At 40.9% G+C, this 23,650-nt stretch overlaps 1 protein-coding gene across 14 annotated transcripts in view; it reads left to right on the top strand.

The window, feature by feature from the left end:
• ATG7 (autophagy related 7) overlaps positions 1-23,650 on the top strand; it is a 327,788-nt gene that overhangs the window by 198,947 nt on the left and 105,191 nt on the right. Inside the window, exon 19 of one of the 14 annotated variants that reach the window (XM_037905896.2) lies at positions 19,982-21,044. The exons of 12 other annotated variants lie outside the window; for them this stretch is intronic. In XM_037905896.2, coding sequence (XP_037761824.1) covers positions 19,982-20,008 — 27 coding nt within the window. In that variant the 3' untranslated portion in view covers positions 20,009-21,044. Of the gene's footprint in view, positions 1-19,981; positions 21,045-23,650 lie in introns of those variants that run through there. One more of the 14 variants, XM_043551499.1, reaches the window with a different exon arrangement.

Here is a 23,650-nt window from a genome sequence, read left to right as displayed (position 1 = left end):
AGATTTTATATCATTGTAAGGATCTCAACAGTGGGTCTGAGCTCTCTGCTATGAAAGATGTTACATGAAAAAAAGTGTTAACAGAGCAGTGGTTAAAATAGTGGAGAATCATGTGTTCCGTCTCTGGGCACAGTAGATATTGATACTTGGAAATATTTATTCTTTCATATTGGTTCTACTTCAGCAGTCTTAAAAAGAAGGAAAGATAATCTGTGGATAGTTATTTTCTGTTTGCAAGTTTCCTTTATAGTGATTTTCCTAATTAAATGTGTTGGACATTTTTGGCATTAGGAACTGAAATTCATGTCACTTGGCTCTGAAACTATTCTTTTGCCTGCTTAGGGGAAAAATCTTTTTATTGTTAAATTCAGTATTCTTATTTGCTTGTTTAGCCTTGGTCTTAATAGCCTCTTAGGCATTTTTAATTGAATTTTGCCTTGTAATCAAAAATGAAGATTATACTTGTTCATTGTTTCATTCTTCTACAGTTCACTTTTGTTGGAATGTTTACCAGTGAGTCACATCTTTGAACAGCCGTAGTGAAATCCAGATTCTAATTAGGAAGAAGGTTAGCAAATAGTAAAGGGGCAATTGCTCAAACAGCTCTGATTATGAGGCAGATAGGCTTTATTTGTGTGCAACCAAACATGAATAATTCTATTCAGCTCTGGGAATAATTCTGTTCTGCTCTGGGAATAATTTCTATGCCTTAATGCACTGTATATGCTCTTATAGAAAAGCAGGCTAACATCTAGTGCAGTGGCTCTCAACCTGTCCAGGCTACTGTACCCCTTTCAGGAACCTGATTTGTCTTGTGTACCCCTCAAGTTTTACCTCACTTAAAAACTACTTGCTCACAAAATCAGCCATAAAAATACCCAAGTGTTACAGCATACTATTACTGAACAATTGCTTACATTCTCATTTCTACCATATAATTATAAAATAAATTGATTGGAATACGAATATTGTACTTACATTTCAGTGTATAGTATATAGAGCCATATAAATAAGTCATATGAATTTTTACTTTGTTCTGGTTTCGCTAGTGCTTTTTATGTAGTCTGTTGTAAAACTAGACAGCTATCTAGATGAGTTGATGTACCCCCGGAAGATCTCTGTGTACCCCCGAGGTACACATACCTCGGTTGAGAACCACTGATCTAATGTACACAATGGAAATGCAGTGTGGCATCAAATATGTATTTCTCCCTAGCTATCTCATTAATCAGACATATCTAACAGAAAAGTAAACCAAACCAATGTCAAAGGAGCTCTTCATTTTTTTTTTAAATTGAACAAGTTATTATGGAGTAGCCCTAGTAGCTCTATAGTTTAGGTTTTATTAAGATTTACACTTAAATCAGAGCTTAAAAACTTTTAGTTTACATACATTAAATACCCACATTAAACTACCATTGGAAAGGGAAGGTCCCATTTGAATTGTGTTCAGCACAAACGTACATAAAAAACTGTTTGAGTGATACTAGTGTTAAATTAGAGGGATCCCCTAAAAATATGCTTGGTTGATAAGAGATTGAGGGAGAATATACATCTTATTGCTGGTAAGTTTCTCTTGATAGATATTCTGAATTTTCCCTTTTTCAAGTTAGTCCCATTGCTGTGGGTTATTGCTCTCACTCGCCCATCCCCCAAAATGCTGCAGTTAAACATTCATCTCCCTCCTTTGTTTGCAGACTGTTATAGTGACTTCTGAAATAACCTACTAGTTGTCACCTACCCAAGGTATATGTGTATATTGAGGCAGCAGTTTTCAAAGGGGCCTAAGGGAATTAGGTGCCCAAATTCCATAGAAGTGCAATTGCATTCCAGTAAGCTAAGTCTTAACTTTTTAAGCATCTTTCTTCATAAAGAAATCCCTCCAGCTCCCTAGTCATTTTTGTTGCTTTCCTCTGAACTCAGTCCAAATTGTCAGTATCCTTCTGGTAACATGCCCAGAATCCAATGCTGTATTCAAGAAATGCTGATGCCCAATCCTACAAGAATGTGAGTCTGTCTCAGCTCTCAACTTGAGAGCTAGTCTCTTTAGCTCAAGCTGTAGATACTCATGCTTTTAGCCTTGGTTCAATCCTTGGTGTCTTAGCAAGATGGCATCAATCACACTTGCACTATAGCTGCATACAGAAAAGGTTACCTCCCTCATCTGTGATATGAAGCTGTCAAGGTTCCTTCCCCACTCTGAACTCTAGGGTACAGATGTGGGGACCTGCATGAAAACCTCCTAAGCTTACTTTTACCAGCTTAGGTTAAAACTTCCCCAAGGTACAAATTAATTTTACCCTTTTTCCTTGGAATTTCCACTGCCACCACCAAACTCTAACTGGGTTTACTGGGAAAACATAGTTTGGACATGTCTTTCCCCCCAAAATCCTCCCAACCCTTGCACCCCTCTTCCTGGGGAAGGTTTGGTAAAAATCCTCACCAATTTGCATAGGTGACCACAGACCCAAACCCTTGGATCTTAGAACAATGAAAAAGCATTCAGTTTTCTTACAAGAAGACTTTTAATGGAAGTAAAGGAATCACCTCTGTAAAATCAGGATGGTAGATACCTTACAGGGTAATTAGATTCAAAACATAGAGAATCCCTCTAGGCAAAACCTTAAGTTACAAAAAAGACACACAGACAGGGATAGTCATTCTATTCAGCACAGCTCTTTTCTCAGCCATTTAAAGAAATCATAATCTAACACGTACCTAGCTAGATTACTTACTAAAAGTTCTAAGACTCCATTCCTGTTCTGTCCCCGGCAAAAGCATCATACAGACAGACACAGACCCTTTGTTTTTCTCCCTCCTCCCAGCTTTTGAAAGTGTCTTGTCTCCTCATTGGTCATTTTGGTCAGGTGCCAGCGAGGTTACCTTTAGCTTCTTAACCCTTTACAGGTGAGAGGATTTTTCCTCTGGCCAGGAGGGATTTTAAAGGGGTTTACCCTTCCCTTTATATTTATGACAGAAGCCTTCACAAAAGCATCCCAACTTGATGTTGATATTCTCATTTGTAATGATATCCCATTGCAGACTTGTCTGATTTTCTGTGTGCTACTCTCAATACATCTCTTCCAATGTTAATTCTTCCTGTGTTTCTTCACCCTTGAGTATACTGTACAGGCTTGGAATGGGTTGTCCCCCAGATGTGTAAGCCTTCTTTCTTCCAAGTTAAATATGTTCATTTTCTGCCTCTGTTTCTAATCTCTTTACATCCATTTTTATGATTTCATTGGCCATGTCTACACTACAAATTTATGTTTACTCAAGTTATGTCAACATACAGCTGCTGCAGTTATTACATTGTTTGTACACGTGCACACTTGGCTCCTTGTGTTGATGGTGCGCACACCAGTCATGCTTGCGTTGATGCAGAGAGCAGTGCACCATAGGTAGATAGCCCACTGTGCAACTCAGCACCATCCAGCACACTAGGTCTTTTGGGAAGTTTTTGCAGTGCATGATGGGGATGACTGGGAGCATGGGGTCAACTTCCCAATTGCTACTGTCTCCATCTCATAATGTTATGTGTATCCCATAATTTTCGCACCTTTTTTGCTTTTTATCAAAATCCCACAAACCCATGTGGCCCTCGTCGCTGTTCACCATTTCTGACAGACTCATGGAGCCTGCACAGCTCTGCACTATTATCATGAGCATTGCAAGCACAGGGTGAACGATCCTAGAGTATTTGCAGAGCTGCAAGAATATCCAGATGAGTGGGGAACATGATGATTTATTGGAGGACAGATTGCTGTGGGACATAGAGGGAACCAATTCAAGGTTGTTGGTGACATTTGTGGAGCACCACTTCTGGACCCAAGAAACAAGCACTGACTGGTGGGATCGCATCATAATGCAGGTTTGGGATGATGAGCCGTGGCTGCAGAATTTTTGAATGCACAAGGCAATATTCCTGGATTTGTGTGCTGAGCTCGCTCCAGCCCTCCAGCACAGGGACACCAAAACGAGATCTGCATTGACAGGGGAGAAGCAAGTGATGATCACACTGGGAATATGCAATGCCAGATTGCTACTGGTCAGATGGATATCAATTTGGAATCGAGAAATCTGCCCCAGGGGCTGTGGTGATGCAATTGTGTAGGGTCATTAATTGCCTCCTGCTACTCAGGACTGTTACTCTTGGTAGTGTGCAGGACATAGTGGATGGATTTGCAGCAGTGGGGTTCCTGAATTGCGGTGGAGTGTTATGTGCGTGCCGTCTCCCTATTTTGTCACCAGAGCACCTTGCCACTGAGCACATCAACAGAAAGGGCTACTTTTCTATGGTTAGATAACCACTGGTGGATCACTAGGGATGCTTCACTGACCTCACTGTGGGCTGGTCAGGGAAGGTGCATGATGCTTGCATCTTTAAGAACTCAAGACTGGTCAGAAAGCTACAAGCAGGAACTTTCTTTCCCAAATGGCAGATTACCACTAGGAATGTTAAAATATCAATAGGAATCCTGGGGGACCCAGCCTAACCCCTGGCTCCCATGGCTTATGAAGCTGTACATTGGCTATCTCAACAGCACCAAGGAATGATTTGACTACTGGTTCAGCAAGTGAAGAATGACAGTTGAATGTGCTTTTGGTCGTTTGAAGGGACACTGACACCATTTACTCGCAAGATTGGATCTCAGTGAGAAAAATATCCCAATGGTTATAGCTGCCTGCTGTGTCTTGCATAATATCTGTGAAGCAAAGGGGGAAAAGTTTCTGTTGGGGTGGAGGGCAGAGGAGAAGTGCCTGTCCGCTGAATTTGAACAGCCAGATACAAGGGCTATTAGAAAAGCTGAACACAGAGCTATGTGGCTCAGGGAGGCTTTGAAAGATCATTTTAACAGAGAGCTTGGGTAGTGTGTGGTGTTGTAGTGTGCTCTACCTGGCCCTGCTCTTTTGTGACCTGGGAGGAATCATGTGGTGATTGGTGAGCATGTAGGAATATAACCTTATCAATGCACTTATTAATTTTGTTTGTGAATGAGTCTATGAGTTGTGTGACAGGTAATTAGTTGCTTTCAGCACAGGCAGCATATATTGTAAACTAATACAATGAATTATGTTCCAAATAATAGAATTTTATTGTATAACAAAATCAGTGGGGGGGAAAAACCCTGCATAATTTTAAAACAAATACATTAAAACCTTAATAAAATGCAATAAATTAAGAGACCAGAACATATGAAGGGGAAAGAACATTCATGCCCATTTCAGCTACACATACACCAACCATGGCTTTCACAGGTCAGTGTATGTGAAACTGTGATTGTTTTTAATGCAGCAACCCCTGATGCCACATGGAATGTTGGTGCGGGGGCTGGAGGGGGGGAGGGGTTGTAGGGAGGTCCCAGTATTGAGTTCTCAATGGGCTGTAGAGGGAGGAGAGCCTGGGATTGTTGAACCTTGTGTTTGCTGCCTGAGAAGCCCCATTATGTCCTGGTGCATCTCCCTCTCCTTTTCCTGCTGGGACTTGTGTGCCTTTCTTCTGCTCTTTCCTTCTGCAGCCTGTCCACAGTGTTCATCTTCTAGGCCCTCTGCTGAAAGTTTGATGCAGCACTGGCTTTCAGGATCTCACTGAACATGTCATCCCAAGTCGTCTCCTTCCTCCTCCTTATCTGGCTCAGGCATTCCGTGGGTGTGGAAGGGGAAACCCTGAAGGCCGCAGTGGCAGCAGCTGCAGATAAAATATGTGCCATTGTCAGCGTATTCACTATGGAAAGCAAAACTTAGATGCTAAACTCACTTCCCTTGCTCCCCAAAAGTCTTAAGCACCACCTTCTAACTTATACTTGGAATTGCTGGTGAATGACACCAGTCACAACACCATCCAGGATGAGCCATGGCCTACTGGGGAAATGAGGAGGGAATTGTTTGGTTGTATGATTCTAGTAGTATAGACCAATGGCACTGAATACTGGCACCATTTTCTACAGGCATTGGTGATTTTAGCTGATATCTCACTCCTGAGTGTAACAAAGGCAGAGAGAGGCTGCTGCTGTCCCAAAGCTTCCCTGGCCCATATGCTGCTAGCATGTGTACTGCAATGATGTCTGCTGAAGTTATTGCTGAGTGGCGTGGGGAAGTGTCCTACCGTGGAGGAAGAAATAAGGCAGCGCTCTCTAGAAACCATTGGCAGAGGATTGCAGAATACCTCCAGGAAAGTTTCATAGAGATCTCTCAGTAAGATTAAAGGGGCATCCGTGTGTACATAAACAAACTGTTCTGCATGCCCCCCACTGCCTAATTCTAGAGGGGAATGAAAAGCAGATAGCAACTCTGCCTCTCTTGGTCGTACCACTCCCTCTTCTAGCACAAGTAAATTAATAAAAAGTCAAAAGCTGTGTCATGCTACCTTGGGGATGCCATCCCTGTCACTGAAAATTTGTCTGCAGACTTACCTGAGGTTCCTTCCCCTGCATTGGACTTGCCTGAACTTGACTGGCAGGATTGGCTTGACCGTTGTGGAGTCAAAAACAGTTCTTGGCTTGCTGGACAACTGGATCTCCCAGTCATCTGTCCCGCAGAATCCTCTTCCTTCTTCTCTTCCTCACTCACTACTTCCTCCTTCTCACTGTTCATGGCAGGGGCCTGTGACTCGGGCTCCTTGGAGGCATCCACGGTGCTGGGGCAGTGGGTATCCACCAAGTATGGCATGCAGCTCTTTGTAAAAACAGCAGTTCTGCAACTCAGCACCGGATAACTTGTTGGCCTCCCTGGCCTTCTGGTATGCCTACCACAGCTCCTTGACTTTCACATGGTACTGCTGTTGGTCCCTCGTACCCCTTCTGCATCCCCGAGCAACCTGCTCATCAATGTCACTGTTTGTATGGCTGTTTCGGAGCTGTGCCTTCAGAGTCTCTTCTCCCCACAGGCCCAGAAGATCCAATATGTCCTGTCTACTCCAGGCAGGAGAGCGTCTGAAGCGTATATCCAGCTTGAGCAGTTGCACTCCGCAGACGAGAGGGGCTAGATGTCCTCGCCAAGCCTAGCAATCAGGAAAAGGAATTTTAAAAATATGTGGGGCTTTAAAGGGGTGGGGAGGGTTGGTGGGAGTTACCAGTCTCTGTGATCCCTCGGCAGTGGGGCCCACAGGGATCTTCCTACCAACACTACAAAAAGAAGGCTTCTGGGTGGACTCCTCCTGGAGGTTGAAACAACAGACTGGACTTCTACATAGAGTGCTTCCACCGACATGCATAGGCTGAAACTGTGGAAAAGCTGCATCACTTGCCCCATAACCTCAGCTGTGCAGAACACAATGCCATCCACAGCCTCCGAAACAACTCTGACATCATAATCAAAAAGGCTGACAAAGGAGGTGCTGTCGGAATATGAACAAGAGGCTGCTAGGCAGCTCTCCAACACCACTTTCTACAAGCCATTACCCTCTGATCCCACTGAGGGTTACCAAAAGAAACTACACCATCTGCTCAAGAAACTCCCTTAAAAAGCACAAGAACAAATCTGCACAGACACACCCCTAGAACCCGGACCAGGGGTATTCTATCTGCTACCCAAGATCCATAAACCTGGAAATCCTGGATGCCCCATCATCTCAGGCATTGGCACCCTGACAGCAGGATTGTCTGGCTACGTAGACTCCCTCCTCAGGCCCAACGCTACCAGCACTCCCAGCTATCTTAGAGACACCACTGACTTCCTGAGGAAACTACAATCCATCAGTGATCTTCCTGAAAACACCATCCTAGCCACTATGGATATAGAAGCCCTGTACACCAACATTCCACACAAAGATGGACTACAAGCCATCAGGAACAGTATCCCCGATAATGTCACGGCAAACCTGGTGGCTGAAGTTTGTGACTTTGTCCTCTCCCATAACTATTTCACGTTTGGGGACAAGGTATACCTTCAAATCAGCGGCACTGCTATGGGTACCTGCATGGACCCACAGTATGCCAACATTTTTATGGCTGACTTAGAACAAAGCTTCCTCAGCTCTCATCCCCTAACGCCCCTACTCTACTTGTGCTACATTGATGACATCTTCATCATCTGGACCCATGGAAAAGAAGCCCTTGAGGAATTCCACCATGATTTCAACAATTTCCATCCCACCATCAACCTCAGCCTGGACCAGTCCCCACAAGAGATCCACTTCCTGGACACTACGGTGCTAATAAGCGATGGTCACATAAACACCACCCTATACCGGAAACCTACTGACCGCTATGCTTACCTACATGCCTCCAGGTTTCATCCAGACCACACCACACGATCCATTGTCTACAGCCAAGCTCTACGGTACAACCGCATTTGCTCCAACCCCTCAGACAGAGACAAACACCTACAAGATCTCTATCAAGCATTCTTACAACTACAATACCCACCTGCTGAAGTAAAGAAACAGATTGACAGAGCCAGAAGGGTACCCAGAAGTCACCTATTACAGGACAGGCTCAACAAAACAAATAACAGAACACCACTAGCATCACCTTCAGCCCCCAACTAAAACCTCTCCAACGCATCAAGTATCTACAACCTATCCTGAAAGACGACCCGTCACTCTCACAGATCTTGGGAGACAGGCCAGTCCTTGCTTACAGACAGCCCCCCAACCTGAAGCAAATACTCACCAGCAACCACACAACAGAACCACTAACCCAGGAACCTATCCTTGCAACAAAGCCTGTTGCCAACTGTGTCCACATATCTATTCAGGGGACGCCATCATAGGGCCTAATCACATCAGCCACACTATCAGAGGCTCGTTCACCGGCACATCTACCAATGTGATATATGCCATCTTGTGCCAGCAATGCCCCTCTGTCATGTACATTGGCCTAACTGGACAGTCTCTACGTAAAAGAATAAATGGACACAAATCAGACGTCAAGAATTATAACATTCAAAAACCAGTTGAAGATAAATTTGTTAGTCTCTAAGGTGCCACAAGTCCTCCTTTTCTTTTTGCGTATACAGACTTACACGGCTGCTACTCTGAAACCTGTAGTTATCAGTAGTCTCTCAGGAGGGCTGAGACTTGTTGTTAATGGGCTGGGAGGGTAAGGTCAATTTACAACAGCTTTAACACTGTGGTACCCAGTAGTCACTTTTCTCCAGCACAGTACATTGCCATTTATCATACATAGTTTTCAAGTCATATGGCAGTTTTCCTCTTCAATGGAATTAATTTTTCAAAAGATATTTTGCAACACATTATGAAATGCTTTACGAAAATCTCTCTCTGTATTACATCTGCTATGTTTCCTCCATCCACTAATTTTAAAATTCAGGTTTCTCTAGCAAAAAATATGCTTTGTGAAACAATTATGCTTGTTCATAGTCCATTAATCTCACTAGATATTTAGCTTTTTTTAATTTAATATTTTTGCATTATTTTACTAGGAATAGAAGAAATTAAACTAACAAGAAGGTAATTACTCAAAATACCTTTTTTCATATTTTGAAAGTTCGTGCTTTGGCTTTTTTCTAATCCTTCAGTATCAGGAAGTTATAACCATATGAAATATAGCTAGCTATATTTATAAAGCACTCATCATTGTGTGAAACTAGATCCATATTCTACTAAGTAAAGGCTATTATAATTCTGACAGAAAAACACATTGGCGTTATAATTTTTGTATACTATTTTTTGATAACGTTCAATTTTTAAATCTTAATGCTCATGATTTATTTCAACAAGCCTGTAATTTCTGAATCTATTTTAATCATTAGCAGCATATTTAAACTGCACTAAACTCTCATATCAGACTTCCTGCTTAAAACATGATGACCAAATCATTCAGATAAGAATCTTAAGTGTATATCCATATGGAAATACAAGAGTTGTCCTTGATTTTATTGCTCAAATAAGCTTTTAATATCTACTTTGTAAATCAGTTGAACATTGTTGTTTATGTTCATGGATTATTCACAGAGTATTATCATACAGCATGGATGGGTAACTGATCTTGATACAGTATGATATAAAAATAGAGACGTTCCTTTGCAGATGGTTATTTATATATATGAGGCTTTCTGAGTTGGTTTTCTCAGACGTTCTTGTCAACTGCTGGAAATGGCCAACCTTGATTATCACTACAAAAGGTTCCTCCCTCCACCCCCCGGCTCTCCTGCTGGTAATAGCTCATTTTAAGTGATCACTTTCCTTAGTGTGTATGGTAACACCCATTGTTTCATGTTCTCTATGTACATAAATCTCCCCACTGTATTTTCCACTGAATGCATCTGATGAAGTGAGCTGTAGCTCACGAAAGCTTATGCTCAAATAAATTTGTTAGTCTCTAAGTCACAATGCTCCAGTTGAGGCCTAATCAGCACGGAGTAGAGCAGAAGAGTTACTTCTCGTGTCTTGCTTACAACACTCCTGCTAATACATCCTAGATTCATGATGTTTGCTTTTTTTGCAACAGTGTTACACCGTTGATTCATATTTAGCTTGTGATCCACTATGACCCCCAGATCCCTTTCTGCAGTACTCCTTCCAAGGCAGTCATTTCCCATTTTGTATGTGTGCAACTGAATGTTCCTTCCTAAATTGAGTGCTTAACATTTGTCCCTGTTGAATTTCATCCTATTTACTTCAGACCATTTCTTCAGTATGTCCAAATAATTTTTAATTTTAATCCTAACCTGCAAAGCACTTGCAACCTCTCTCAGCTTGGTATCATCTGCAAACTTTATAAGTGTACTCTCTATGCCATTATCTAAATCATTGATGACGATATTGACCCGAACCGGACCCAGAACCGATCCCTGCAGGACCCCACTCATTATGCCTTTCCAGTATGACTGTGAACCACTGATAATTACTCTCTGGGAACGATTTTCCAACCAGTTATGCCCCCACCTTATAGTAGCTCCATCTAGGTTGTATTTCCCTAGTTTGTTTATGAGAAGGTAATCCAAGACAGTATCAAAAGCCTTACCAAAGTCAAGATATACCATATCTACTGCTCCCCGCCCCCTCCATCCCCATCCACAAGGCTTGTTACCCTGTCAAATAAAGGTATCAGGTTGGTTTGACATGATTTGTTCTTGACAAATCCATGCTGACTGTTACTTATCACTTTATTATCTTCTGGGTATTTGCAAATTGATTGCTTAATTACAGAAGTTAGGCTGACTGGTCTGTAATTTCCCAGGTTGTTCTTATTCCCTTTTTATAGATGGGCACTATATTTACCCTTTTCCGGTCTTCTGGAATGTCTCCTGTCTTCCATTACTTTTCAAAAATAATTGCTAATGGCTCAGATATCACCTCAGTCAGCGCCTTGGGTATTCTAGGATGTATTTCATCAGACCCTGGTGATTTGAGGACATCTAACTTGTCTAAGTAATTTTTGACTCATTCTTTCCCTATTTTAGACTGTGATCCTACCTCAGTTTCACTGGCATTCACTATTTTAGATGTCCAATCACCACCAACCTTCTTGGTGAAAACCGAAACAAAGAAGTCATTAAGCACCTCTGCTATTTCCACATTTTCTGTTATTGTCTTTCCCCTCCTCATTGAGTAATGGGCCTACTCTGTACTTCGTCTTCCTCTTGCTTCTAATGTATTTGTAGAATGTTTTCTTGTTTCCTTTTATGTCCCAAGCTAGTTTGATCTCGTTTTGTGCCTTGGCTTTTCTAATTTTGTCCCTATATACTTGTGTTGTTTGTTTATATTCATCCTTCGTAATTTGACTGAGTTTCCACTTTTTGTAGGACTCTTTTTTCAGTTTTAGAAGATCTCCTGGTTAAGCCAGGGTGGTCTCTTGCCATACGTCTTATCTTTCCTACGCAGTGGGATAGTTTGCTCTTGTACCCTTAATAATGTCTCTTTGAAAAACTGCCAAATGTCTTCAATTGTTTTTCCCCTTAGACTTGCTTCCCATGGGATTTTACCTACCAGCTCCCTGAGTTTGCTAAAGTCTGCCTTCTTGAAATCCGTTGTCTTTATTGTGCTGTTCTCTCTCCTACCATTCCTTAGAATCGTGAACTCTGCCATTTCATGGTTATTTTCACCCAAATTGCCTTCCACTTTCAAATTCTCAACCAGTTCTTCCCTATGTGTCATGTAACTTAACAGAAAAAAGTAATAACTACTTAATGCAAAATTTCATCATACTTTAACTCATACAATTACAACAAGTACTTCAGTTTAATGGGGCAAATTATAATATATACAACTGAAGTTTCCTTTGGTTTATTTTTTTCTATGGGAGCAGAATTCCCTTTAGATTTTATTTTATCCTCTTAATCCTTCCCCAGTCTACCTTATATCAACCATCACATCTTTTTCCAGAGCTGAGTCAGTTCTGTTCTTTAACTCATCAGCACTGTGGGATCATCTGTGTTAAAGTAGGACATTCTAAAATGACAAGCCAGTTTGAATTTAGGGTTAATGTACTTTCTGTCAGAGCCTACAGATCTCCCAGTGCATTGGTGAGGAGCACCATAAACACAGTGCCCACACCTGTTCCTATTGAAGTCAATGGGAATTTTGCAGCTGACTTTATAAGAAGTAGAATTTGGCCTTCAGAGGGCAAACTGTTTAGCCTGAATTTTGGACTTTTAATCTTAATTAATATCTGTATGATTGTCAGATCATCCTCTGCCAACGTAAACTGAAGCAAATACTGTGCTATCAATGCTAGGAGGCTCATTAAATTAAACTAGTGTTTTAATTTCAAACCCTTCTATTGAAGTGGAGATAAAATAAAAATAATTGCATACATCTCTCTCCTACCTCACAGTATTTGTTGTGGTTAGCCTGTGTAATAAAATATATAGCTTGTTGCTCAGAGAGAGATTAAGAACTGATTAGAGACAGAATTAGCCAAAATCATGTATAAAGTCCTGTAGTTCCCCTATGCTTTATGTTTAAATATATATTATTTTTTAGTTTTCTCTATGAAGACCTCTGTACCTACACTGTAGAGCATAGTTTATATTAAATGAGACACATTAAAGTACAGTATTTTGAATGTGAAACATGTAGACTTCAAGAAGTACTCTACAAATTAGCAAGTATGGGTACAGTGATTGAAATCGTATAGGACCTTATTACCTATTTTGGAGAACCTTTTTACATATTCACTTTTTTGTTCAATAAGCTGTTTTGCATAGTTCTAACAGACCATTTAATTTATAAACGCCTTGGAAAATCAGGCTGAATTTTCATATCTCCTGCTCTCCACATGAAATTTAAAAATTGATTGCAGCTAGGGCTCATGGAATCTGAATATGAGTCAGCTTAGTTTTTCCAGATCGAATGGTAATCTTTAGAAGGGCTTTAGAAAATATAATTAAGAGAGTAAGCCATGCTGCGTTTGTTATCGTAGGCTTCAGTATGAAAAGCATACACAATACAGTAAAAGCAAAAAAGGATATTTTACAAACCCATTAGCCACTGATGCCCAATTTTAAGTAGACATTGGGCATTCCTGCAAAAGTTTCATTAGAAACATCACTAGTGTACCTATATGCACTGTTTGTGAGTGCACGAATTCACGGAACTCTGAAAGCTTGAACTTGTGTGGTCAATAAGCACTATACAAAAGTGTGCAATAGTTCTTACAGTTTTTCGGTGAAACTTCAGGATGTGTTATGCTATTGTAGTGTAGACTTTTTGCAATATGGAAATGCTAAAAAATCATTTATTCAAGGTTTCTGTGGCCTCTCTCAACCTAGCACAGTGGGGACATTATTTTGTGGAACCAGAAATATAATTGACTTTAGATACTTTTAACTGTTTTCCTTGGGCTAGAAAATTAACTTTTCCATACTCTAAATAGTAACCGTATGAAGAAGTTAGTGTTTCCTGTTGTTAATTAGAGTTCCTCTCTGTTGATTGAGTTGTGTGATTTAACATTAAGATGAAATGATGTGTGTTCTTTCTCAGTCCCTCCCAAGCATGAGACATATTACCCTGTTACAGGAAACACCACCCACTATTGTTTCCAAGACTTTACAGCTCTTATGGATATTAGGTAATTGAATTGAGATATGGTAATTAAAACCAGATGTTATTCTGGTCCATGAGAAGAACTCTATTATGCTTTTTTCAAATGTATGTTCATTAAAAATAAATAAATAAATATGCGGGGGGGGGGGGCAGGTGTCAACACACTTGTAAGATCAAAACCATTGAGTATACTGACTCTTCTAAAATGATACATGTATTTATACTACCTGTTGTGTTAGCAATTTTCCATACCACCATCCCCGCTCTCCCTCCCCAAAGTATTGATTTCTTAGTAGTCATCTATTTAAAGATGCTAACCCTGTTGTACTCTTCTAGACTTACTGTAGTGGCCTGATCTGAGAGGGCATTTAAATTTCCAACATACTGCAGAAGCATACTGTTTGGTTCCTTTTCCAAATAAAAGACTGTGTTTATAAGGCAGGAGTGACTTTAAGATGGCTATAATGTCAAGGGAATTAAGATATCCTATAGAATAATCATTTCTCCATCTAAAAATGGAGACAGCAAGGGATAGCAATAGGTAGAACACTGTGATCTCTCAGAAGACCATAGAAATCAAAATTTTGGGGCTTGTCTACAAAGTATACTATGCATACTATGGGGGGTATGACTTCTAATTTGCATGTTGCACACTAATTGGTCCATTTGGACCCAGCTGATGCACACTAAAAGTTCCCTAGTGCACTTTAACATAGTACTGCCTCTAACTACTTTTTCAAAATACTTTGCTGAAGCTCACTGGAGAACTCTTAGTGCATACCAGCAGGTCCACACAGACCAATTAGTGCATGACATGTTAGTGCGCTTCAGCAGTCACAGCTCCGGAGTGTATATTGCCGCACCATGTGGATAAGTCTTTGGTGAATTAATGCATGCAAATCATCCAGTGAGATCCAAACATGATTACAAGGAATGCAGGACTTTGTAGAGGATTAATTAAACATGTTCAAACAAGACTTTTAAGAACTTCAAATAAGCTACACAAAGTTTCTGCTTTAGACTGACCTGTACACTGATCAAAATATATTCTGCTGCCAATGAGTAAATCAAAATGGGAATATGTGACAAAGACCTGTTGCCTTAGTCTACTTTCTGGAAGCCCCCAAACACCATTCATAATTTACCCTTTACCATTTCCTGTTCGGTGCTTACCATGGTGTGGTCACCATTGAATTCTTTACAGATACCTTTGCAAGTAACAAAATGTTACTATGGTATTGTAAAACGGGAATATCACAAATACTGTTGTAATATTTACCACCAAGGGCCAGATTTTAAAAATTGAATAGCAAATTGGATTAAATGATCAGTCCTGTTCTCAGGGTTATTGTTGACTTTGTATTATTGGAAAATACGAACAACAAAATCCTGAACAATTTTTCCAGTTCTGGGTTTATAATCTTTAGCTCTAATTTTTTTAAAATAAACAGTAGAATTAGTTTTGAGAAGATAATTATTGTTCCTCTAGTACTGTAGCTTAGCTTAAACTGGGGGTAGGATTTTTTCTCAAGAGGCAGACTGTGGTAAATTCAAGCTGTTTCCAAGTTATTTATTAGGAAGACTTACAAATTACATTGCTCCAGACTTATCAAAGCCTTTATTCCATTATTCAAATGTTTCTTGTCTTATTTAGTAATGTTTTAGTAGTGTTGAGCCTTCACATGCATCTGTTTCAAATGTCTGCATTGACAAGACTGTAATATAATGAAACCTATAGGGTGTGTTGTAGCCTTGTATTACTTCAGCAAAGGAGCATCACTGCATAATTGAACTCAGAAAAACTAAAACTGAGATAGTGAGTTTGAAAATAGATGTTGTGACTGACCATATCATTTCTTATCATTTTATTTTATTTTATTGAACATGGTACTTTTCCAAAGCTGTTGCACAAGTAACTGAGTGTCTGATCCTACATCATTTACGTGAATTACAGAACTCCTGCTTACTTCAAAGGAATCTGAATCAAGATCTGAGTCACCATAGGACATGCTCTGATTTTGTCATATCCCACAAGCTAAGGAGAGTTAAGCATGATCTCGGCTTGTTTGGAAATCAAAACCTAAGTGCTTGTGGTATTGTCACTTGAGCAAATGGGACATTCCTTCTGAATCAGCACTGAAGCCATATATTAGCATGCTGTTAGAAGGCAGTGTTCTAGTGAAGGTGCCATCTTTCATGACACTGATTACACATTCCACTGTAGTTTCTGCAATACTGGGTTCTTATGGTTTTCCTGATTTTTAACAAACAAGAAAAACTACTCCTGAAGTTAGTTGTCAAAATTATTTGTTCATTTCCATATTTAAAAATTATCGTGCTCTCTGTCTTAGTGTAATGCAGAATGGTTACTACGTTCATGGAGGTGGGTGTATTTCATTGGTTTTGTGAGTGCTCGCTGTAGAGCCTCTTCTGGATCCTTTGAGGGTGAAAAGTACTATATAAATTAAGGTGATTATTAATCAAAGTACTTTTATCCCATTCACTACCAGAAGCTGGGACTGGGCATTCGGATATGGATCACTTAATAATTGCCCACTTCTGTTTAGTCCCTCTGAAGCATTTGGCACTTGCCACTGTTGGAAGACAGGATGCTGGGCTAGATGGAGCATTGGTCTGACCCAGTATAGCCATTCTGATGTTCTTATGTTAGGCTTTTATGCTACCCTCCCTCCTGTTCACATCTACTCCACTCCATTAATGATACAGCCTATTCCACCTATTTCTCAGCTTTTGGCACAAATGTATCCTTACCTTTTTCCAAGCCACCTTTCACATAGCATACCCTTCATGAATTTATATGTGAAGACACTAACCCTCTCCTCCTTCAAATCCCAGTTCAAGGACTATTACACAAGAAATCAACCAATTGATAATCATAGAATCATAGGACTGGAAGAGACCTCGAGAGGTCATCTAGTTCAGTCCCCTGCACTCGTGGCAGGACTAAGTATTATCTAGACCATCCCTGACAGGTGTTTGTCTAACCTGCTCTTAAAAATCTCCAATGATGGAGATTCCACAACCTCCCTAAGCAATTTATGCCAGTGCTTAACCACCCTGACTGTTAGGAAGTTTCTCCTTATGTCCAACCTAAACCTCCTTTATTGCAATTTACGCTCATTGCTTCTTGTCCTATCCTCTGAGGTTAAGAAGAACAATTCTCTCTCCTCCTTGTGACAACCTTTTATGTACTTGAAAACTGTTAACATGTCCCTCTCAGTCTTCTCTTTTCCAGATTAAACAAACCCAATTTTTTTCAATCTTCCCTTATAGGTCATGTTTTCTAGACCTTTAATCATTTTTGTTGCTCTTCTCTGGACTTTCTCCAGTTTGTCCACATCTTTCCTGAAATGTGTTGCCCAGAGCTGGACACAATACTCCAGTTGAGGCATAATCAGCATGGAGTAGAGCAGAAGAATTACTTCTCGTGTCTTGTTTGCAACACTAAGAGACTCGTTCACCTGCACATCTACCAATGTGATATATGCCATCATATGTCAGCAGTGTCCCTCTGTCATGTACACTGGCCAAACTGGACAGTCTCTACGTAAAAGAATAAAGGTACACAAATCAGACGTCAAGAATTGTAACGTTCAAAAACCAGTCGGAGAACACTTCAGTCTCTTTGGTCACTCGATTACAGACCTAAAAGTGGCAATTCTTCAACAAAAAAATCTTTAAAAACAGACTCCAACAAGAGACTGCTGAATTGGAATTAATTTGCAAACTGGATACAATTAACTTCGGCTTGAATAAAGACTGGGAGTGGATGTGTCATTACACAAAGTAAAACTATTTCCCCATGTTTATTCCCCCCCCCCCCGCCCCCCGTGTTCCTCACACGTTCTTGTCAACTGCTGGAAATGGGTCACCTTGATTATCACTACAAAAGATTCCCCCCTCCCCCCTGCTCTCCTGCTGGTAATAGCTCACCTTACCTGATCACTCTTGTTACAGTGTGTATGGTAACACCCATTGTTTCATGTTCTCTGTGTATATAAATCTCCCCACTGTATTTTCGACTGCATGCATCCAATGAAGTGAGTTGTAGCTCACAAAAGCTTATGCTCAAATAAATTTGTTAGTCTCTAAGGTGCCACAAGTACTCCTACTCTTGCTAATACTTCCTAGATTCATGATGTTCGCTTTTTTTGCAACAGTATTACACGTTGATTCATATTTAGCTTGTGGTCCATGATGACCCCCAGATCCCTTTCCGCAGTACTCCTTCCTAGGCAGTCGTTTCCCATTTTGTATGTGTGCAACTGATTGTTCCTTCCTAAGTGGAGTACTTTGCATAATTATGGCTTGAGGAGCCTATATGGACAGTTGACATTCACATTTTCTCTCTCTGAGTAACAGCAATGCAAATGTATATGTTTATCAATAAATATTGTCTGTATTTTATTGTATCCCTCTGTGCTGCACCCTTTATGTTACTTGCATTCTACTGCCCCAGTTCTGCAACATTTTGCACAAAGACATACTGCTATGCTCAAGGAGAAGCTCACTGACTTCAATGGGGTTTCACACAAGCACAGCAGTTCTACCCACATGGATTGCAATGTAGGACTATGGCCTTAGATGGTAAACTTTTAAGGGTGAAGACTATGTCTCGGCATGTGCTTGTACAGTGCATAGCAAATTATGACCCATATCCTGATAGGGTGCTACTGTGGTATAAATCTAAATTTGAAACTGCATCCTCCCCTCACTGCCAGATACCAGGTAGGGCACAAACAAGGTTTCTCCATCCCTGAATAGAATGGCTAGCTTGTTGTGTTTCTATAACTTAACTTTTTTTCATGAGGGTAGGTGGTTGGCCTATCATTCGACTCCCAACCTGGAGAACCAGTGGATTGTTTTTCATTTGCTCCCTAACCTTTGACCTTTCCAGCTTGGATGGCCCCAGTGGAGTTAGAGCTCTAAGGATCACTGGTAGATTCTTAAATTCCAAGGCCAGAAGGGACCATTGTGATAATGTAGTTTGACTTCCTGTATAACACAGACCAACAGCAGGATAGCTTCCCCAAAACAATTCCTAGAGCAGATCTTTTAGAAAAACATCCAATCTTGATTTTAAAATTGTCAGTGATGGAGAATCCACCACAACCCTTGGTAAATTGTTTGAATGGTTAATTGCTCTCACTGTTAAGAATGTATGCCTTTATTTCTAGTACACATAAGCCTTCTCACTACATTAAGGTGCAGTCTCCAAGGAATGATTACACTGTAAATATTAAATACTAATAAAGAGCTTAGCAAACATTGGAGAAGATATCAGATATATGCATTTGGATTTGAAAGTAGATTTTGATTCTACTTCATTTTTGCCCTTTTCATATTTGCTTTTTATGAATGTGTCATTTTCCAAGCTTCACTGACGTGAAAAATAAACTGAGCATGACTGCTCAAATGTTCACCAAAATATGAATTGTCTATAGAATTATATTAAAAATTCATGCTGTATTATTTAGTTGTGTAAGTCAACCATTCAAAAAATGCAAAGAAATATAATGCAATTTATAACTAACATACAGGTCAAATCATGAGATTGGATTTGCAACAGACTATTTGCAGGCTGTTCAAATAGGGGTGGAATTTTAATGAAGATGTTGGTGAATAATGTAGAATAACATAACGTTGAAAATTTGCCATTTGCTCACAAAGAGGCAATATTCAACTAATTTTTGTTAATTTTCTTAGTTTATTAATAAAATAATACAGAATATGATAGTGCCCCCTAAAGAACATTTCGAGTCTTTGAGCTCTAGCATTGGATTCCAGTGGGCCATTCTTTTCTCTCCTGTTGATTGGAGAAAAAGAAACCAAATTCCTTCTAACCAGGAGTCACCATTGCACATCTCATCACAGGTGCCAGTTGTGCCTAACAAGCGAATAGATAGGGCTTACCTTTACTCTGCTGTATGGCTGTGTATAGCAGAAATAGCTGGGAGGATAGAGGACTTTGAGATGTAAACTCTTTCTGTCATCTGTCCAACCCATCAGCTGAGGCTCTTTGTCCTGCCAGTGTGAGAGAAGACCGCCATCCCAACTCACCTCAGGGGCTGCAGAGTGGAGAAAAGCCTGCTCACATCCCCAAAAGATAAACAGGAAGGCTCTACAAGATTATTGGAGAATCCCACAAAGTCCTGCCAAGCGAAGAGAGATATGAAGTAAGCACAGCCAAATGTAGTGAGGTGGCCTTTTCTCCTTTGACTCTCCCTGCTCCAGAGGTAGCGGGCATATTTAATCAGTGTAAAAAGAAAAAAACCTATTGACTTGCACTCCATATGTTTTATGGAAATATGCTTATGAGTATGAATATGGTGTAACTGGAATATGCTTTAGGCAAAAGGTCTTTTGTAAGGTATCATTACAAAGCTTATAATCCACTGAGTGTGTTCATCCTATTTGTATGCATGTATCATTCTTGTATCTGAAGCTAGAAATATGAAGTATAACTCTGAGGTCCTGTTGTAATTATGCAAAGTGTGGGCCACTAATGGCGGTTTAGAATCTTGAAGGCTCCCATTGCTTGGACAAGTGGTTGTAAATGGTTTATTTACCTGCAAGGCTTGCTGTGTTCATGTGAGCCAACCCAGGAAGAATGGAAGCTGGGGTCTCACAGAACATGTGAACATGTCACCTGATACTGGAATCCATCTTAAACCTGCTGCTTTTCCATTTAGAAGGAGGGGTGGGGACCCAGAGAAACAAAAGATTCCCGCCTTGTGCCAAAGCTATAAAAGGGGGTGGAACCTTTGTTCCAAAGAGATTCCAGTCATGAGAACACCCCTAGAGTACACCTAAGATGTCTGCTGACACTAACAAGGACTATACCAGGCAAAAGGATTGGGCCCAGACTAGGAGGGAGTCTAGTCTGTGAAAGCAGCTTCTTGGAACATCTCTGAGGGTGAACTTTTACCTGTAATCAGCTTCTTAATGTATTAGGCTTAGACTTGTATGGTTTTGTTTTATCTTCCTTGGTGACTTACTTTGTTCTGTCTGTTATTACTTGGACCCATTTAAATCCTAGTTTTTATACTTAATAAAATCACTTTTGTTCATTAATGAACCCAGAGTGAGTGATTAATACCTAGGGGAGCAAACAGCTGTGCATATCTCTCTATCAGTGTTATAGAGGACGGACAATTTGAGTTTATCTGTATAAGCTTTATACAGAGTAAAACACATTGATTTGGGGTTTGGATCTCATTGGGAGCTGTGTGTCTGGGTGCTGGAGATAGGAAACCTGCTGAGCAGTTTTTAGTTAAAGTCTGCAGCTTTGGGTGCGTGGACCAGACCTGGGTCTGTGTTGCAGCAGGCTAGCATGTCTGGCTCAACGAGGCAGGGTTATGGAGTCCCAAGCTGGCAGGGAAAATGGGCTCAGAGGAAACTTCAGCACATCAGGTGACAGTCCCAAGAGCCTCACAAATGTTACTGTTTCCATATTCTTTTCAAATTGTTTCTGTCTTGTCCCTGAAGGGACTTGCTTTGAATTAGCAAATCCATCCATTTAGCTTCTGTGTTACAGACTGACCCATTCAAGTCTTATGTGGAAAAAGCAGAAGATTTCAGATCTTCAGACTCCACTGCTCTTTTGTTGTGAAGGATCCAAACAAGAGCAAAAAGCTGTTAGATATTCTATAGCCTGGTGGGTAGATTTGGCTACTTTGAGAGGTTAGATAAAAGGAAGAAGCCTGTCTCAACATATTCTGTGATGGCCATGGCTGCTGCTTCTGCCAACAGAGAAGCTGCCACAGTGTTCAGAATGTGCAGAGTGGCCACATGAAAACCATTTGCAAAACGTAGACAGTGGGGCTTCAGCAGACAGCTTTCTTGTTCAGTCACAGTATACTTAGAGTGTCAGCAGTTTAAAAACAAAAGCAGGGTCCTTGTTACTGTCCCATCTTCCAGTTTGTAACTTTCTGATTCATCTTGCTACTATGATAGTTTAGAACTTACTACTATGGATTGCTAGTGCTCAGAACTCAGAAAGAGGGATTTTTGTTTTTATTGGTTTGTTTTTACTGCAGTCTAAAAACCCAGCTACTTTCCAAGCTGTCTGTCATTGTCTTTAACTTTACTAATTGGATTACCTAATCTTTTGTAATTCAAGTGGATAATCTACATGTTCCTTGAGAGAGGTTCAGTAGTGAACCCTGGTAGTCAGGAAATTCTCGTTTGATAGGTCTGTTTGCCAGCTAGTGAGAGGAGCGAAGAAGGCTACTAGTGTAAACTGCTAGAACTCTATCCCAGAAACCCATTTCACAGGAAGGAAAAAAATATTTATATTACTTCCCAGTCAAAGGACGCAGTCCTTTGTGCCATGGAAGATCATGAAGTTTTGAACCCTAAAGAAGCAGATTCTAAAACAGGATTCCTACTTTTTGATCACTTTTTGATCAGAAATGAGAAGTCTTCGTATGGTTAGCCAAGAAATGGTATTTCATTCAGCTGTAAAGACAGGTGATCTCTTGCCTAGCGGCAAAATGTGTTGAGAAGCAGATGTCCTAAAAATGAGAAGTACTTGGGGATAATATAATTGAAATTTCCAGATGAGAGTATATAGATATAGTATGTAAAAGTTCTTTGAGTGCTTGCTCATGTCCATTACAAGTTAGGTGTGTGCATGCGGCATGCACCATTGCTGGAGATTTTTCCTTCAGTGGCATCCATCAGGCCGGCTCTAGCATCCTCTGGTGCTGCACGCTCATGAGCCAGCGTAAGGAGCGCCACCAGCCACACACCCTCGGAGGTCTTTCTTACCGCCTGTGATAGTTGCTGGAGCAACCTCTCTTGCTTCTGCAAGGCTTCTTCTCAGGGTTTTTGTACTCTATTTTCATAGTTTGTTAGTTTTAAGTAGAGTTTAGTGTATATATATTGTAGATAGTGTTAGTGTAAATAGTTAGAAATCCCTCTCCCTATCATTGAAGGCCTCTCTTCGCCCCCCGGGGCTGGGCATGCCCTAGTTCCCGGGCTTCAAACCTTGTGTCTCCTGTGGCAAGCCTATGCCCATTAGCAACTCACACTTCAGTTGTCTGAAGTGTTTGGGAGAAACTCACTTGAGAGACCGGTGCCAGATCTGTCAGGACTTTTGACCCCGTACAAAAAAAGGACAGAGAGCTCAGACTGAAGGCTATCCTAATGGAAGATGCACTCAGACTGGTCTCAGAGCCAAGCTGCTCCAATTTTGCACAGAGCACTTTATCCTCTGTACAAAGTGCTCCACAGGCACTGCGCACTTCATGGCACCATTCCTCAATCTCCGGTGCCAAGGATGAAGCACAAAAAGCAGCTCACCAACAGAGGGTTCAGAGGAAGGACAAACATGGTGAAGCCAATGGAATGTAACCTGCACAGGGCCGCCACTCTATCCCCGGTCCCACAGTGACACCATCAGCTTCACCCAGAGCATCAAATCCAGTGCTGGACACTCCACTTCGGCACCAGCAGATTGACAGTACCGTCAACCCCGGAGGCCTTTGTAGCTGCCAGGGACTTATTGATGCTCCTGGTCCCACCAATTCTGATGTTACAGCCGATGGCTCCGACGACAATGAGCAGGAGGAAGCCTGGGGCTCCAAGCTCCTTCCCAGCACCAGGCCTCCCAGGATTTTCTAGGGGCAAGCCAAGTCTGATACCATCTTCATGACCATCTCTGGTCCACCGCTT

This window comes from Chelonia mydas, chromosome 7 (genome assembly GCF_015237465.2).
Source record: "Chelonia mydas isolate rCheMyd1 chromosome 7, rCheMyd1.pri.v2, whole genome shotgun sequence".
Classification (NCBI taxonomy): domain Eukaryota; kingdom Metazoa; phylum Chordata; order Testudines; family Cheloniidae; genus Chelonia; species Chelonia mydas.
The sequence above is the reverse complement of the archived record's forward strand: the minus strand, read 5'-3'. Positions and strand labels throughout refer to the sequence as shown.